At 39.3% G+C, this 20,287-nt stretch overlaps 1 protein-coding gene across 1 annotated transcript; it reads left to right on the top strand.

The window, feature by feature from the left end:
• The first annotated feature begins 272 nt into the window (after window positions 1-272).
• LOC138908281 (uncharacterized) lies at window positions 273-671 on the top strand. Its single transcript, XM_070198939.1, has one exon. The coding sequence runs from the start codon at window positions 273-275 to the stop codon at window positions 669-671; it is 399 nt and encodes a 132-aa protein (XP_070055040.1).
• Window positions 672-20,287: the final 19,616 nt, after the last annotated feature.

The following is a 20,287-nucleotide window of genomic DNA, read 5'->3' as shown; positions in this document are numbered from 1 at the left end:
AATAGCACAGAATTCTTTAATTCTCAATGTAATGAACTCTTGTAATCATTCACCAAAGCAGTTGTGCTTATACACCACAGCAAAATGGGACAGTAGAAAGAAAATATAGACATATTTTAGAAGTGGCAAGAGTATTAAAAATTCAAGGTGCTATTCCAGTCAGATTCTAGGGTGAATGTGTTAAAACAACAGTTTATCTAATAAATAAGTTGCCTACACCAGTACTAGAAGGCAAAACACCATACGAGGCACTATATGGGAAGGAACCAGTGATGGATAATTTGAGAGTGATTGGATGTCTGTGCTATGCAAGCAACTTACCTAGATATGATAAACTAGCTCCTAGAACAAGGAAGACAGTATTGATGGGCTATTCTGAGACTCAAAAGGGGTACGAGCTGTTTGACTTGGACACTAAAACCTTTTTTATCAGTAGGGATGTTAGTTTTAGGGAAAGAATTTTCCCTTTCAGAACCATGCCAATTGAAAATGAAGATGATGTATTATTCATGCCAATAACCAATTTAGGAGGGGCACATACACACAATGAAGAGAGTTCTCATGCTTCACCTACACCACAGCAGTCACCAGATCCAATACACCAAGATGGAAGTGATTCTACAGAAACTACACATACACATGGCATTGCAGATCACCAGATAGATACATAGGACATTGCACCAGATTCTTCATTAGAGACAATGGATGAATGTCAACCAATAGTGTCTAATAAAGAGATGCCTATTGAGGAACTAGTAGAAAGACAACATTCAGCTGAACAAATGACAGAGATTGACAGAGGCAAACGAGTTACTAAACCACCCATTTGGTTAAAAGATTATGTCACTACAAAAGAGGGTCTGCTAAGTGCTCATACTCCATTGCAAATTATGTGGGATATGATCACTTATCTGCTGACTATCAGAAATATTTGATCTTGTTTTCAAGCCCAACAGAGCCAAGAAACTTCAAGGAGGCATCTCAAAATCAGAGATGGATTGAAGCAATGCAACATGAGGTTGATGCTTTAGAGCAAAACCATACTTGGGAGCTTGTTGACATACCTGAAGGGAAGCAGACTGTAGGCTCAAAATGGGTATATAAGGTCAAGTATAAGCCAAATAGAGAAGTGGACAAATACAAAGCCAGGCTTGTTGCAAAAGATTACACTCAATAGAAAGGATTAGACTACCATAAAACCTTCTCACCCGTTGCTAAAATGGTGATAGTAAGAATAGTGATTAGTGTTGTAGCTTCGAAAAATTGTCCTATATTCCAAATGGATGTCAATAATGCATTTCTAAAAGGGGATTGTCACGACCCAAAATCCGACTAGTCGTGATGGCACCTAACCCAACCCGCTAGGTAAACCAATTATCAAATATCCAATTTTAATAACAATTATTAAAGCAATTTAAGTAAAGAAAATCTTAATCTTATACATTTCCCAAGAACTGGTAATATAAATCATGGGTTTCTAAGAATAGAGTTTACAAAGTGAAAATGAAATAAATACATAGTCTGCTTGAATAGTACATAAACAGAGTTTTACAGATCTAATGCTACGACGAACAAGAGGCAGCTACAGCCAGGATGCAGGTACATCTTCAATCCAGCTCCCATCGAACACAGCAACATCAGCAGCCAACATCTACACGCAAGGTGTAGAAGTATAGTATGAGTACAACCGACCCCATGTACTCAATACGTAACAAACCTAACCTTAGGTTGAAAGTAGTGACGAGCTAACACGAAGGTCGGGTCCAACACTAATATTCCACAACAGTTCATAACATAATACAAGTAATAAAAGAGGTATCTCAGAAATAAAATGCTCAGATCGTTCACAGTTCCAGAAAAATAGATATTTCTTTTCAAGTATCTCAGTGAAAACCCAAATCTTTTACTGAAAATACCGAAATACGAGTAAGTTTGAAAAACTGCAATTTTTCCCTAAAACTTCTTTCAATAATAAGTAAGATGTTTCATTTTCAGATAGCATGATGAAAGTACGTCTCTATGCCTACATGTCAAGATACAGGTAAAATCATAAATGTCACCAACACCGGGTAGCAGAAGGAAATGCACCTTTATGCATGTATCTCAAGTACGTATGTCGAATGCAATGCATCTAAATGATGAGATCATGTACTTACATCTCAGAGTACTCAATCTCATAGTCTCGTATTCTCTCTCACTATGCTCAATGCTTAGCACACTCAATCACTCAGCGTTGTACAATACCTATTGTGGCGTGTAGCCCAATCCATATATGACCATAAGGTCCGTTGCGGCGTGCAACCCGATCCTCCCTCCCCACACACACATATATATATATATAGTCGACTGTGCTTATTAGGGGTGTGCAGACTCCGGAGGGGCTCCTTCAACCCAAGCGCTATATTGCTGTGGCGTACAGCCCGATCCAATACTGTTGCGGCGTGCAACCCGATCCAATACTGTTACGGTGTGTAACCCGGTCTAATATATATATATATATATATATATATATATATATATGTATGTATAGCCCGAAGGCTCTTTGCGGCGTGCAACCCTATCCATATAAAATATAATCAATATAATATGCTGCGGCGTGCAGCCCGATCCCAAAATGTCACTCTCACTCAGGTCCTTGGCCTCACTCAGTCATCAATCCCTCCCGTCTCACTCACATGCTCATAATGTCATGAAACTAGCCCGACAACAATGATATGATGTGTCAATAAATAATAACTGAGACTGAGATATGGTATGAATGCATGAATATGACTCAGTACGAAATCAATGAAATCGGTAAGATGACGGTAAGAAAAGACCACTATGGGTCCAAACAATATCGGCATAAAGCCTAAACATGATATCTAGCATGATTGACAGCTCAATTACTTTATCACATAGAGAAAATACGGATATCAACAAAATAGGTCCATTATTCAGTGCCATGGAAACAACAGAGTCCCAATTCATATGGTGCACGCCCACACGCCCGTCACCTAACATGTGCGTCACCTCAACAAAAATCTCATAATACGTATTTCGGGGTTTCATACCCTCAGCTCCAAGATTAGAAGAGTTATTTATCTCGAACAAGCCAATTCCAATACCGAGCAAGCCAAGCGATGCTCCAAAATGCCATCCCGCGCGTTCTGACCTCCGAACGGCTCGAAACTAACCAAAACAACTCAAATACATCACACAATGTTAAAGGAACCAATCCCGATCAAAAAGATCAAATCTTGAATCAAAAGTCCAAAATGGGCCAAAAGCCCAACCCGGGCCCGTACCTCGAAACCCGACAAAATTTACAAAATCTAATGACCCATTTAATTACGAGTCCAACCATATTAGTTTCACTCAAATCCGACCCCTGTTCGATGTTCAAAACTCAAAAATTCATATTATGAAACTTTAGGCCAAAACCCTCAATTTCCTCTTTACAATTCATCAACCAAAAGCTAAAATCGAAGATAAAGTTATGGAATATAACCAAAACTGAGTATAGAACACTTACCCCAATTCATATGGTGAAAAGTGCTTCAAGAATCGCCTCAATCCGAGCTCTATAGCTCCCAAACTGAAAAAATGGTCGAAACCCTCGAAATAAAGTACTTTATAATCATTGAGCGAATCAATGAATCGCGATCGCGGAAATACTTTCGCAATCGCGAAGAAGAAAATGCACTGCCTCTGAAAATACACTACGCAATCACATAATAAACTATGCGATCGCGAAGCACAAACTGCTCAGTCTCGAAAAGAACCTACGTGAACGCAGCCCCAGGCTCGCGAACGCGATGAAGAAACCATGAAGACCTGCCCAGCTCAGCTCTACAATGCGAACGCATGCACACCTACGGGAACGCGATGAAGAAACACTCAGCCTCAATTTTTCCTTTACGCGATTGCATCCCTCAGTCCGCGTTCTTGAAGAACACTGGGTGTACCATACATCAGCAGTACTAGCAGAGAAGAATGAAGGAAAAATAGCCCGAAACTCGTCTGAAACTCACCCGGGCCCCTCGGGACCACGTCCAAACATACCAATAAATCCCATAATATAACACAGACCTACTCGAGGCCTCAAAACACACATAACAATATCGGAACGACGAATCACTCTCAATTCGGATTCAATGAACTTTAAAACTTCAACTTTGACAACCGGTGCCAAAACCTATCAAATCACGTCTGATTGACCTCAAATTTTGAACACAATTCACATTTGACATTACAGACCTACTCCTACTTTCGTAATCAAAATTCGACCCCGATATCAAAAAGACCGCTCCCGGTCAAACTTTCCAAAATTTCAACTTTCGCCATTTCAAGCCAAATTCTATTACGGATCTCCAAATCACAATCCGAACGTGCTCCTAAGTCCAAAATACCCAACGGACCTACCGGAACCATCAAAACTCCGATGCGGGTTCAAATTCACCAAAAGTCAAACTTGGTCAACTCTCCCAATTTAAAGCTTCAACAATGAAATCCATTCTTCCAATTCGATTTCGAAATGCCTGAAAATCAAAACTGATGATTCACACAAGTCAAAATACATCATACGGAGCTACTCACACCCGTAAACTACCGAGCGAAGTGCAAATGCTCAAAACGACCGGTTGGGTCGTTACTGGGATTTGCAAGAGGATGTTTATATAGATCTGCCTCTAGGTTTTCAGAGGCAGAGGGAGTATAAAGTCTGAAAACTACTCAAATCATTGTATGGATTGAAGCAAGCTTCAAGGCAATGGAACATAAAACTCACAGATGCTCTCCAAGAAGCAAGTTATCTTCAAAGTCCTTATGATCATTCTCTATTCACCAGTAAAGAAAATGATGAAATTGTCATTATCTTGGTATATGTGGATGATCTTCTAATCACTGGTAACAATGGAAGATTAATTGAGCAAGCCAAATTTACACTGCATAGAAATTTCAAAGTAAAGGACCTAGGTGAGCTAAGGTATTTCCTGGGAATTGAGGTATTGAGATCTAAGGATGGTATACTTCTCAATCAAAGGAAGTACACACTTGAATTGATCTCAGATGTTGGTTTAAGTGGTGCTAAACCAGTTAACACACCACTAGAGGTGAAACAAAGCTCACTACTGTAGACTATGATGAACATGTGGGAGGTGTCAATGATCCTTTGCTTACAAACATTACTTCATATCAAAAACTAGTTGGGAAGCTGTTATATCTTACTATCACCAGGCCGGATATCATCTTTGCTGTGCAAGTTGTTAGTCAATTTATGCAGAAACCTAAGACCTCGCACTGGGAGGCAGCCCTCAGATTGGTAAGGTATCTCGAAGGCTCTCCAGGGCAATGGATTCTGCTAAGAAACAGCCCATGTACAAAGGTGACTGCATTTTGTGATAGTGATTGGGCATCATGTCCAAACACTAGGAGATCTGTCACTGGATATGTTGTGAAGCTGGGAGATTCACTTGTTTCTTGGAAATCATAAAAAAACACAATGTGAGTAGAAGTTCAGCAGAAGCTGAGTATAGAAGCATGACATCAGTAGTTTCTGAGGTGATTTAGTTGAGAGGTTTGCTGAAGGAATTAGGGGTGATTGTCTCTAAATATATGAAGCTGATGTACGATAGTAAAGCAGCCATACAAATTGCATCCAATCCCATCTATCATGAGCGGACAAAGCACATTGAAATTGATTGTCACTTTGTGAGAGGCACCATTAAAGGTGGACTAATATTGCCAGAACATGTCAACACAAAAGACCAACTTGCTGATTTACTGACCAAAGCTCTGGGAACTACATAGCACCAGTCACTTCTATCCAAGCTTGGAGTGTTCGATGTCTTTCACCCTCCAGCTTGAGGGGGAGTATTAAAACAGAGTAAAGATTAGTTAGTCGGTTATATTAGCTAATTACTGTTAGTGTAGTTAGTTAAAGTTGTTAGTGAGTTGGTTAGTGAGCAGCACATGATGTGCACGTGACTCCACCAAGGTATTTGTATAAAGTCTGCTGACTTGTATCTTTGTAATGCAAGAGAGAGAAAATAAATCTTCTTCTTCATTATTCCCTCTCTAGATTCCAGAATATTCTTTCACCATAGATAAGACCTGGCTTCTCATTTCTGTAAATTGACTAAGATTCATAGAATTAATCCTCAATTTAACAAATATTAAACTGCACATGTGATAGAAGTGACATACTATATTGTTATAAGTATATTTTTCTCAACTATGCAAGAGATTAATAGCTTGTTTGGCCAAGCCGGAGAAACCTATTTTGAGAAGTACTTTTTTCAAAAGTGCTTTTGGAAAAAGTATTTTCGGAGAGAAGCAGTTTGTGTTTGGCTAATCACTCTAAAAAGTACTTTTGAGCAATAATTTGTGTTTAACCAAGCTTTTCAGAAAGTGCTTTTAAGAATCAAATTACGAATAGGGACATGAGTAGATTTACTTAATAGTTAATATTATAAGTAAATAAATAATCTTAAAAATGTCACGACCCAATTTTTCCTCCGTTTGGGTATCGTGATGGCATATAGTCTTAGGGACTAGGTTAGCCTAACAATAATTAAAACAACAATACTATTTAAATAGAATCTCTTAAAATTTCCAATAACGGTAGTACAAGTCATAAGCTCTACAGAGTGTTTGCTAGAAAACTTCTAAATACAACTGTCCAGAAATAAGAATAAATAGTGCAAAATGAAAAGTTGAAGGTGACTCCGAAGCCTGCGAATGCAGCGGCAGGTTTACCTTGAGTCTCCGCAGCAACAGTCCACACAACTAGCTAACAAACAATTACCTAGATCTGCACAAAAATATTGTGCAGAAGAGTAGCATGAGCACACCACAGCGGTGCCCAGTAAGTATCAAGACTAACCTCTGTGGAGTAGTGACGAAAAACAGTCAAGACACCCACTGGTCTAATAAACTGAACAGATATAAGTACATGAACAACAAAAGTATAATGTCTACATAAAGACTATGCAATATGGCTCATAGTACAGTAATGGCAATAAGGAAGGAAATAACAAGTATCAGCGGAATATCACGAAAATGACACAGAAAGGTGAATGGAACACAACCTAAATCCGGAATCACAAATACAGCAAGGACAAATAATAACTCAGCAACTATAACCGCTTTTACATCAGGTTTTAGTCAGCAACTCCACGAGGTACCGAACCTCGGACAAATCATAACTTACGGGTCTCAATACCTGAACTCTAACACTTGGCATCATGTGCCATCATAACGTCTCATAACCGCACTAACGACTCACGTGCCAATAGAGTCATTCTCACATAGAAGGAAAGTAAACAAGGGTGAGCATCTATGCTCAACAATATCAAGAACACCTCTTATCTGATAAGCGTGCTTAACTACGTGTATGCTTGTGCAAGTGTACTACCATAGTCCATATCAGCAATTAAGCATAAGGAAAAAGAACGGACATCACGTAGAATATTTTCTCACAGCTTTCACAAGATAAAGCTCACACAAGTACGTATGCAACTATACATATATCAACAACAAGAATGCCCCCAGGCCACAAATCATCACAAATCAACCCCTGACACAGCCCACCTTGTCTCGCCACGTGTGCTATAGTAACATAAATGCCCGCCTTGTCTGGACACACGTGCATAATAATATTCCCACCTTGTCTCGCCACATGCGCAACCCATGTATATATGTATATATACATATCCCGCCTTATCACACCGCATGTGCAAATATCAATAGTAACAATAGCACGACAGAAACCCCGTGCAACCCCATAATAACAACTGCATGACAGAAACCTCGTGAATCACCACAACAAGTACAACAATTCAACGAAGGGAAAACTAATGTGTAGCAACGATAGAATAGCTCACAAGGAATGCTATGCGTAAAGAGAACAGCTCAACGAAGGGAAAACTAATGTGTAGCAACGATCCCACAATATACACTTCAACAACAGGGAAGCTAACATGAATCAAATAATGCTAAATAAAACAAGTCGACTAAGATATAGGATATCTAAACTTCTTTTAAGGTTGAGAAAATTACGAAAGATATTCAACAATTCAATTAAGGATAAGCAGCAGAAATATAATCATAACCTCAATTAAGACTGAACAATTATAGGATGAAATAATATAAATTCCAAATAAAGATAAGCAGTTATGAAAAGATAGCATGGCTATAAAAGAGATAACAGTTTCAGTTAAGGCACATATGAATCAAGTAACAATAATAGTGAATCATAAAGCAATTGATTCTAATTAAGCAGGTAGATGTGAATATAGTAATTAAGATATATAATCATAACAAGAAAAACTGCATATTCAATGAATACAAGGACCTAAGAACCATAAAAGGCCAACTTCTCACAAATAAGTCCGTGCACGCACTCGTCACCTCGTGTACACGGACTACAATCAACATAGAAGACTCAAATCCTAAGGGGAAGTCTCCCACACAAGGTTAGGCAAGATACTTACCTCGAACCAAGCTCAATAAGTCCGTAAGAATGCCCTTTCCTCGATTATCAGACTCCCAATGGCCCAAATCTAGCCAAACGCAAATTGCATAGCATGAATACAACCATAATAGACTCATCTAATTAGTGAAATCAATATTTTAACAAAAAATCCGAAATCCGCCTTAAAAAGTCGACCCGGGCCCACGTCTTGGAATCGGGTAAAAGTCACAAAATACGAACACCCATTCACTCACGAGTCTAACCATACTAAAATCATCAAATTCTGATACCATTTTGTCGCTCAAATCGTGATTTTTCATTTTGAAAATTTTCTTCAAAAACCACCCTTTTCCTCAACTCAAAACACAAATTAAATGATAAAAATAAAGATAGAATCATGAAAATAAGTAAATTCTAGTTGAAGAACACTTACCCAATCGATTTGCTTGAAAAACCCATAAGAAAGCTCCCAAAACCGAAGTCTAAAACTCAAAATATGAATAAAATGGCCAAACCCTCGACTTAATGTTTTTGCCAGGATTTCCGCATCTGCGGGCTAGGAGACACACCTGCGCACTCGCATTTGCGAGAAGGAGTCTGCATCTGCGAACTCATCTGGCCAGGCCTGGAACCGCATCTGCGGATTTACAGACGCACCATCGGCATCGCAGAAGCGAAAGGGGGGAATGCAGAAGCGAGCTTCTTCACAGATGTGATTGAGGGACCGCAGAAGCGGCCTTCGCACCTGCGTACAAGCTTCCGCAGAAGCGAGCAAGCTCCCAGGCCTCAAGGATCGCAGAAGCGACCAGGCTCACGCAGAAGCGGAGCCGCACCTGCGCTCCAAGCGTTGCAGGTGCAAAAACACCAGAACCAGACCTGTTCAAAATCATGAAAAACATCTGAAACTCGTCTGAAACACACCTGAGGCCCCCGGGACCTCGTCCAAGCATACCAACAAGTTCCATACCCTAATACGGACTCGCTCGAGGTCTCAAATCACATCAAACAATGTCGAAACTATGAATCGCACCATGAATCAAACTTATAAATATTCAAATCTTCCAACTTCTAAAACCCGTGTCGAAACCTATCAAATCAACCCGGAATGACGTCAAATTTTGCAGGCAAGTCCCAAATAACATAACGGAGCTGTTCCAACTCTCGGAATCGCATTCCGACCCCGATATAAAAAAGTCCACTTCCGGTCCAAATCTTCAAAAATTTGACTTTCGCCATTTCAAGCCCAAATCAGCTAAAGACCTCGGATTTACAATCCGAACACGCTCCTAAGTCCAAAATCACCCAATGGAGCTAATGAAACTGACGGAACTCCATTCCGGAGTCGTCTTAACATAGTTCTGACTATGGGCGAAATCCTAAGACCTAAGCTTCCGTTTTAGGGACTAAGTGTCCCAAATCACTCTGAGACATTCGGTAACCGAATTCAACCATGCATGCAAGTCAATACACACAGTATGAAGCTACTCAGGGCTTTATGCCGCAGGACGGGACTTAAATTCTCAAAACGACCGGCCGAGTCGTTACATCATTCCCCTCTTAAACAAACGTTCGCCCTCGAACGTGCTAAGAATCACCTCGAAGTCTTGAAATCACTGAAAGTACATACCCAACATACACCCGTGGGGGACCCTACATCACCCCAATCCACATAAGCCTGACGACACCAGCATGACGACACCAACTGTAATTTATCCTTTCTATCAACACCAATAATCCTTAGAGTCAAAATTCTCACCTTTCATTCATCTTCAAAAGACCCGATTCTAAATCCATAACCGGTATTAGTCTCAACCAGCTGTAACAACTCATGCCTACATCCACAAGGTATGGCCACACAACAACACACATCACATATAGGCCCATAATAACATTTCTGATCACATTAGCTGCCCGAAATCAAAACCAGCACCGACAATTAGACCCATATCTGTTAGCAACCCGTTTCAAACCTCCACAACGCTGACAATGATGCAAGAAACACGAAGACCTCATAACTATACACCCGTATCAACAAGTCACAACTAACACCACCGGGCACACACCCCGCAAGCCAAAACTCAAGAAGCACATAACGAAATTGACTAAATATGTAAAGAGAAACACATAAGATAAATATAAAACAAGCCCGGCATGCACAACTTTCTAACAATACCCTACTACGAATCAATTCAAAAGGAAAAATCAAAGTACATGAACAAATCATAAGGATCTCATCCTAGTATCACCCTCTACCGCGGAACGCAGCCTGGCTGAAACATATCAAATCACATGGAGTCGCGAGGGTCTCGCCCTCAACTCTGAATCACAAGTCGAACATATATCATACCAATGGAAATCTTTCACTAACTCAATTCTGCCAATAAAATCTCAACACTTGCTAAACTCTCACCCCGGTAGAGTATCAAATCACAAATTATAATTAATTTACTCAGGAATCACATCAAACCTACCATAATGGATAACGTGAATTCACTTATAGTCTCGTAACTTTCAAAAATGAATAGAAACAAATGATAGACACGGGCTACCACTCATAGAGTCTCCCAACAAGGGTAAACACCTAAACATAATACTAAGTCATGAACTCACCCATAGGTGGGACAACAAATATGAGAACCCGCCCCGATAAGCAGAACCGAATCAAAATACTAATGGTTCCCCTCTGTAACAAATCAAAAGCATACCTGTATGACATCACCTGGCGCAGTGGCCTCAAGCCTACTATATGAAACACATCAGCGGGTCGGGCCTTCCCCTCTTGGGCGCCCTCTAATCGCCTGAATACTCTGCTGTGACACACCTGTCCGGAGTCTAGGACAATCTCTCACCCTGTGGCTGGTATCTCCACACTCGAAGCAGCCTCTCTGCTGACGTGGCTGGGAGAACTGTACGGTACAGGTAATCTGAGACCCATGAGCACCTGAAACACTGTGCGATGCCTGAAGTGCAAACTGAACTGGTTGACCCACAAAACCTTTACCATGTCGTACCCTGCCTCCAAAATAAGGACCGGTAGATCTCTCCGGTCTACGAGGCCTCCTCACCTCCCTGTCCTCTCTCTCCTGATCTTGCCTGTACTCTCACTCATGACCTCGCCTGTCTTCTCTCTCCTGGTCCCACATGCCTTTTACTCGGCGAGCGATCCCTACCACCTGCTGAAATGAAACATCTGACTCTAACTCCTGAGCCATGCTAAACCAAATATCATGCATGAGTCCCTCAATGATTCTACGGACACGCTCTCTAACTGTGGCGACCAAAGCAGGTGCATGCCTGGCCAAATCACTGAATCCCACGGCATACTCTGACACTGACATAGTGCCCTGGCGCAGCTGCTCAAACTCCGCGCGCCATGCATCTCGAAGGGACTGAGGTACAAACTCTCTCAGGAATATCTCTGAAAACTGAACCCATGTAAGTGAAGCTAACTCGGCTGGGCTACCCAAATCATATGCCCGCCACCATTGGTAAGCTGCTCCCCTGAGCTGGAACGTAGTAAAAGCAACCCCGTTCGTCTCCACAATACCCATAGTATGGAGAATGCGGTGACACTCTTCCAGAAAACCCTGTGCACTCTCTGAAGCCAAACCACTGAATGTAGGATGGTCATATTTCTTAAACCTTGCAAGTCTAAGCTTGCTCTTCCTCATATGCTGCTGCCCTGACCACGGGTTAAACTTCAATCACAGGCTGTGTCGCCATGACACATAGAACCTAACTAACATGAACTCGCTGCTCTGGGGTGTGGGCTGCGGGAGTCTGGGTTCCTCCCCCAGTTTGTGAAGTAGCTGGTGCAACCGGAATCAACCCCGCCTGAGCCAATGTACCAAACATGCTCAAAATCTGTGCTAAGGTCTCCTGAAGTCCGGGGGTAATAACAGGCGCCTCCAGTACTTGCTCCCTAACTAGAACTACTGGCGGCCCCTTAACTGCTGCGCTGGTAGGTGCTCTGGCTGTGACACTTACTCCTCGTCAGCCTCTGCCTCTGCCTCTAGCGGTACTTGCTCCGGGAGCAACGTCGTCTATAACTGTAGCTCGTGTCCTCACCATCTGTGAGAGAATAGAATGATAAAAGTTCAAACTCCGAGATCAATAAGCTCGCACGATAGGAATGAAAGAAGTGAGATTGTCCTAATAGTTCTGTAGCCTATCGAAGATAAGTACAGACGTCTCCGTACCAATACGCAAGACTCTACTAAACTCGCTTATGACTCGTAGCACCTATGAACCTAGAGCTCTGATACCAACTTGTCACGACCCAATTTTCCTTCCGTTTGGGTATCGTGATGGCACCTAGTCTTAGGGATTAGTTAAGCCTAACAATAATTAAAATAATATTATTTAAATAAAATCTCTTAAAATTTCCAAAATCGGTAGTACAAGTTATAAGCTCTACAAAGTGTTTGCTAAAAAACTTCTAAATACAACTGTCTAGAAATAAGAATAAACAGTGCAAAATGAAAAGTTGAAGGTGACTTCGAAGCTTGCGAACGCAGCAACAGGTTTACCTTGAGTCTCCGCAGCAATAGTCCACACAGCTAGCTAACAAATAATTACCCGGATCTGCACAAAAATAATGTGCAGAAGAGTAGCATGAGCACACCACAGCAGTGCCCAGTAAGTATCAAGACTAACCTCTATAGAGTAGTGATGAGAAACAGCCAAGACACCCATTGGTCTAATAAACTAAACAGATATAAGTACATGAACGACAAGAGTATGATGTCTACATAAAGACTATGCAATATGGCTCACAGTACAGTAATGGAAATAAGGAAGGATAAAACAAGTATCAGCGGAATATCACGAAAATGACACAGAAAAGTGAATGGAACACAACCTAAATCCGGAATCACAAATACAGCAAGGACAAATAATAACTTAGCAACTACAACTGCTTTTACCTCAGGTTTTAGTTAGCAACTCCACGAGGTACCGAACCTCGGACAAATCACAACTTACGGGTCTCAATAACTGAACTCTAACACTTGGCATCATGTGCCGTCATAACGTCTCATAACCGCACTGACGATTCACGTGCCAATAGAGTCATTCTCACATAGAAGGCAAGTAAACAAGGGTGAGCATCTATGCTCAACAATATCAAGAATACCTCTTATCCGATAAGAGTGCTTAACTACGTGTATGCTTGTGAAAGTGTACTACCATAGTCCATATCAACAATTAAGCATAAGGAAAAAGAACGAACATCACGTAGAATATTTTCTCACAGCTTTCACAAAATAAAGCTCACACAGGTACGTATGCCACTATACAAATACCAACAACAAGAATGTCCCCAAGGGACAAATTATACCAAATCAACCCCTGACACAGCCCACCTTGTCTCGCCACGTGTGCAATAGTAACATAAATGCCCGCCTTGTCTCGCTACACGTGCATAATAATATTCCCACCTTATCTTGCCACATGCTCAACCCACCCACCCACACACACACACACACACACACACACACACACACACACATATATATATATATATATATATATATATATATACACACATATACATATGCCACCTTGTCATGCCGCATGTGCAAATATCAATGGTAACAATAGCACGGCAGAAACCTCGTGCAACCCTATAATAATAACCGCACGACAGAAACCTCGTGCATCACAATAATAACAACCGCACGGTAGAATCCCCGTGCATCACCACAATAAGTACAACAGCAACAATGAAAATAATATAAAGTACGACAAGTAAATCAACTCAAGAACTTTAATTCACAAAGACACGGTAGAACCAATTCACAAGGAGTAACCACAGTAAAGAATGCTAGGCGTAAAGAGAACAGCTCAACAAAGGAAAAACTAATGTGTAGCAACGATCCCACAATATACACTTCAACAATAGGGAAGCTAACACGAATTAAATAATGCCAAATAAAATAAGTCGACTAAGATATAGGATATCTAAACTTCTTTTAAGGTTGAGGAAATTACGAAAGATATTCAACAATACAATTAAGGATAAGCAGCGAAAATATAATCATAACCTCAATTAAGACTGAACAATTATAGGATGAAATAATATAAATTCCAAATAAAGATAAGCAGTTATGAAAAGATAGCATGGCTATAAAAGAGATAACAGTTTCAGTTAAGGCACATATGGATCAAGTAACAATAATAGTGGATCATGAAGCAATTGATTCTAATTAAGCAGGTAGATGTGAATCTAGTAATTAAGATATATAATCATAACAAGAAAAACTGCATATTCAATGAATACAAGGGCCTAAGAATCCTAAAAGGCTAACTTTCTACAAATAAGTCCGTGCACGCACTCGTTACTTCGTGTACACGGACTATAATCAACATAGAAGATTCAAATCCTAAGGGAAAATACCCCACACAAGGTTAGGCAAGATACTTACCTCGAACCATGCTCAATCAATCCATAAGAATGCCCTTTCCTCGATTATCAGACTCCGAATGGCCCAAATCTAGCCAAACGCAAATTGCATATCATGAATACAACCATAATAGACTCATCTAATTAGTGAAATTAATATTTTAACAAAAATTTTGAAATCCGCCCTAAGAAGTCGACCCGGGCCCACATCTTGGAATCGGGTAAAAGTCACAAAATACGAACACCCATTCACTCACGAGTCTAACTATACTAAAATCATCAAATTTCGATACCATTTCGTCGCTCAAATCGTGATTTTTCATTTTGAAAATTTTGTTTAAAAACCACCCTTTTCCTCAACTCAAAACAAAAGTTAAATGATAAAAAATAAAGATAGAATCATGGAAATAAATAAATTCTAGTTGAAGAACACTTACCCAATCGATTTTCTTGAAAAACCCATAAGGAAGCTCCCAAAACCGAAGTCTAAAACTCAAAATATGAAGAAAATGGTCAAACCCTCGACTTTATGTTTCTACCAGGATTTCCGCATCTGTGGACTAGGAGATGCACCTGCGCACTCGCATTTGCGAGAAGGAGTCCGCATCTGTGAACTCATCTGGCCAGGCCTAGAACCGCATCTGCGGATTTACAACCGCACCAGCGTCACCGCAGAAGCGAAAGGGGGGAACGCAAAAGCGGCCTTCGCACCTGCATGCAAGCTTCCGCAGAAGCGAGCAAGCTCCCAGGCCTCAAGGATCGCAGAAGCGGAGCCGCACCTGCGCTCCAAGCGTCGCAGGTGCGAGAACACCAGAACCAGACATGTTCAAAACCATGAAAAACATCTGAAACTCGTCCGAAACACACCCGAGGCCCCCGGAACCTCGTCCAAGCATACCAACAAGTTTCATACCCTAATACGGTCTCGCTCGAGGTCTCAAATCACATCAAATAACGTCGAAACTACGAATCGCACCATGAATCGAACTTATAAATTTTCAAATCTTCCAACTTTTAAAACCCGTACCGAAACCTATCAAATCAACCCGGAATGATGTCAAATTTTGCAGGCAAGTCCCAAATAACATAACGGAGCTGTTCCAACTCTCGGAATCGCATTCCGACCCCGATATCAAAAAGTTCACTTCCGGCTACAGACCTCGGATTTACAGTCCGGACACGTTCCTAATTCCAAAATCACCCAACGAAGCTAATGGAATCGACAGAACTCCATTCCGGAGTCATCTTCACATAGTTTCGATTACGGTCGAAATCCTAAGGCCTAAGCTTCTCTTTTAGGGACTAAGTGTCCCAAATCACTCTGAGACATCCGGTAACCGAATTCAACCACGCACGCAAGTCAATACACACAATATAAAGCATCTCAGGGCCTTATGCCGCCGGACGGGACTTAAATTCTCGAAACGACTGGCCAGATCATTACAAAAAAATTATTTTTACAAGCAATAATTAAATCTTTTCATTTTATTTAAGTAAAATATAAAAATAAAATTTAAAAGTACTTAATTCTTTTAATATAAGTTAAATATATTAAAAATAATTCAACAAATATAAAAGCGTTCACCCCTAATGTCACTATATATTAGAAAGCTATCCTAAATATAATGAAAAATATTTATATATTAATATCCTAAGTATTAGGTTTAACGGTTATTTTGCTATATATTATATTTTGTTAAGGATATTTTTGAAAAGAAGAAAAATCAAAACTGCTTCTACTTCTGCTTTTGGGAAGAAACTACTTTTTTCTGTTTCTCAGAAACTGCTTCTTCTTCTTCTTCCCAAAAGCACTTTTTCCCCAAAAACGCTTGGCCAAACACCTCAAGTTAGGAATAAAAAGTGCTTTTAAGGGAAAAAAAAAAAGCACTTTTGATCTATTGAGAAGCTTGGCCAAACTGACTATAAGCAAACACGTTATTTGAATAGGAATTATGAGGTTTGACCAGTGATAGGTTTGAATGAGAAAAAGTAATGGTCTTTAAAAGATAAGTTTAAAATAGTCCTCTTAAACGTATTATTGAGCAATTTTGGAATTTTAAATTTGTCAGATGTTAACACTTTTGATATTCATCAAATGTTTGATAAACAGTTGTGATCTTAATTTGAAAGCTAATTAAAAGCTCGTTTGATCAAATTGCCGAAAATGCTTATATTGAAAAATGCTTTTGCTTAAAAGTTTCAAAAAGTGCTTTCGGAGAGTTTTAGTTTGTATTTGCCAAATTCATTTGAACGATTTAAAAAAAAAGTACATTAGAGTGTCGAATTACCAAAATGAACAATAAATAATCAGTTCACGATTAATATTATTTAAAAAAAGAAATAAATTTAAATATTTACTATAAAAATTCAATTATTTTTTTGTTTTTATTCAATTAGAATATAATATTATATATATATATATATATATAGAGAGAGAGAGAGAGAGAGAGAATAATAATTATAAAATATGGTTATCTAAAGCAATAATCCCAGGTATCCTATATTACTTATTGTTTACATAACGCTTCAAAAATATCAAAATACAATCATTTAGTATAAATTTGTCACTTGTTAGGCAAGCTAACGTTAGATGTAGTTATTAACCATTTATAATAATGCAAATCAAATGAAAACTAATAAGCTAAATAAACTAAAATAAAGTAGATAAATATGATAAACGGCTATATCCAAATACAAATCCCAGAACTGGTGTCACGAATACACGAGAATCTGGAGTACTACAATAAATAAATAGCAAGGGTAATGTAGGAGGGGACTACAGGGCAGCGAATGTTGTGCAGCTGCACCTCAAGTCTCCGTCAAGCACCGGATCCGAGGAATCTACCGAACGCCGCTAGGACAAACTCTAAAATCTGCACAAAAAGTACAGAGTGTAGTATGAGTACAACCGACCCTATGTACTTTGTAAGTGCCGAGTCTAACCTCGACGAAGTATTGACGAGGCTAAGGGGGTCACTTAAAATAACTTGTACACAGTAATAATAATAATTATAGAGAAGGATACAAGAAATGACGGTAAAATAGTTAATTTATTAAAATGAGCTCAATCCTCGCAACTAGAGAATCCAGAATATCATACCTCAAAATATCATATAAAAAGGCTAAAAGCTAACACAATAACACAATGAGCATAACATACACTATCTGTTAGAGCACGCAACCCGATCCCACCGTACTCACACAATCCTTCTTTATTCCACCATAATATCATTTATCAATATCAAGAATCACATATAAAATTCGTTGCGGCGTGCAACCCGATCCCACCATATCATCATAATCAATGTCATAATCCTTCCTTATTTCACCATGTCGTAATTTATCAATAACAAGTATTACGTATACAACTGTTGCGGCACGCAACCCGATCCCACCATATCATTATAATCAATGTCAAAATCCTCCCTTATTTCACCATATCACAACTGTAGCGGCATGCAACCCGATCCATAAATATTCTCAATAAACGTAATCAATCCAATAGTTCATTTTACAAGAATCTCTATATTAAGGAATATGAAAGCAAGCAATAAAGAATTACGTACTAATCAAAAGAATGCTAAAAATCATACAAAAGCAATAAAACAAGTCAAGTACGTGACAATTAAGGTGTGAAAGTAAGACAATTAAGGCAAGTAGCAATTAATCACGGAATCATAGAAGGAACAAACAATTTAATACATGAATAATTGATGACAAGTAATAAATTATGGCATAGAAATCAATTAAACCATGTAACAGTTAAGCCAAGTAGTGAGATAATTCATGAAATACGAGAAAGTCATGGAAACAATCACCTGTCACCTCGCATATACGTCGTTACACACGTAATTCACGTAACATATAGTTCAAGGGTTCCTAATTCCTTCAAATCAAGGTTAGACCCAACACTTACCTCGCTCCACAACCAAATCAAAGCTCAACCGGGGGCTTTCCTCTAAAATTCACCTCCAAACCAATCGAATCTAACCAAAATCGACTTAATATCATCAAACAATGCTAGGAAAATCAATTACAATAGATAAAGCTAAGATCTTTACTCTTTTCGCAAAAAGTCAGCAAAAGTCAACTCGGTGGACCCATGACCCCACGAGTTCATATATGTGATTAGTTTTAAAATTCGAGTCCAAATTGACTCTCAAAACTCGATTTCTTATTTTTCAAAAACTTGACAAGGATCCACAAATTTTAACTTTGATTCACTTGATTTTGATGTTAAAATTGAAGATAAATTGAAGAAATAGGATTAGAAATGGATTAGAATCACTTACCCAAAGTTTGTAGATGAAATTCCCTCTTCAAAATCACATCCTACTGAGCCTCGGGTTCCAAAATATGAAAATGAGGCAAAAATTCCGTCCCTCAGCTTTTTATCGAGTTGCAAATATCGCAAATGCAAAGAAATCATTGCAAAAACGAACTCCCCTCATCTCTGTTGTCATTGCAATTGCGACGACTAGTTAGCAAATGCGAACATTAGAACTTCGCAAAAGCGATCAAATGATCGCAAATGTGATCTTTGCTATTCCCATGCCGTATTCACAATTGTGAATAAAATATTCGCAAAAGCGATCATAACAGACTTGGCCATTCGTTGCAAATGCGACCTATAATCTTGCATTTGTGGGACCTGCATACAAGATCACACCAGCAACACCAAAACTCACCCGAGCTCTCGGGGCTCCAAACCAAATACCAACACAAGTCTAAAAATATCATACGAACTCTTTCGCGCGATCAAAGTACCAAAATAACACCTAGAACTACAAATCAAATATCAAAATGTAAGAAATTTTCTAAGGACTCAAGAACATGCAAATTTACATCCGGACGTCCGAATCACGTCAAATCAACTCCGTTTTGCACCAAATTTTGCAGATAAGCCATAAATGTTGAAATAAACCTTTTTCAAATTCCGAAAACCAAAATCCAAACCCGGTAGAAATTAAATCTACCTACATTCAAACTTGAAAATTCTTTAAACCTTCAAATTACTAGTTTTCAACAAATCATATTAAATCAAGTTAGGGACTTCCGAATTCGATTTCGGGTATACGCCTAAGTCCAAAATAACAATATGGACCCACCAGGACCATCAGAACATTGATCCGGGTCCGTTTACTCAAAATATTAAGCGTAGTCAACTCAAATTATTTTTATGGTTAAAATTCACATTTCCTTAAATTTTTCACCTAAAACATTTCCGGAAAAAGACACGGATGAGCGCACAAATCGAGGAAGGATAAACAAAGCTATTTGAGGTCTCGAAATATAGAAATAAGGCTAAAACTCAAAGTGACCTATCGGGTCATCACATTATCCACCTCTAAACATAAACGTTCGAACTCGAACGGACATAGAAAGGTACCTAGACTGGTGAAAAGATGTGGATATCTACTCTGCATGTC

This window comes from Nicotiana tomentosiformis, chromosome 3, assembly GCF_000390325.3.
Source record: "Nicotiana tomentosiformis chromosome 3, ASM39032v3, whole genome shotgun sequence".
Classification (NCBI taxonomy): Eukaryota; Viridiplantae; Streptophyta; class Magnoliopsida; order Solanales; family Solanaceae; genus Nicotiana; species Nicotiana tomentosiformis.
The sequence above is the reverse complement of the archived record's forward strand: the minus strand, read 5'-3'. Positions and strand labels throughout refer to the sequence as shown.

Coding starts and splice junctions, on each gene's coding strand:
- LOC138908281 (XM_070198939.1), top strand. CDS start 273: ATGGATAATTTGAGAGTGATTGGATGTCTGTGCTATGCAAGCAACTTA.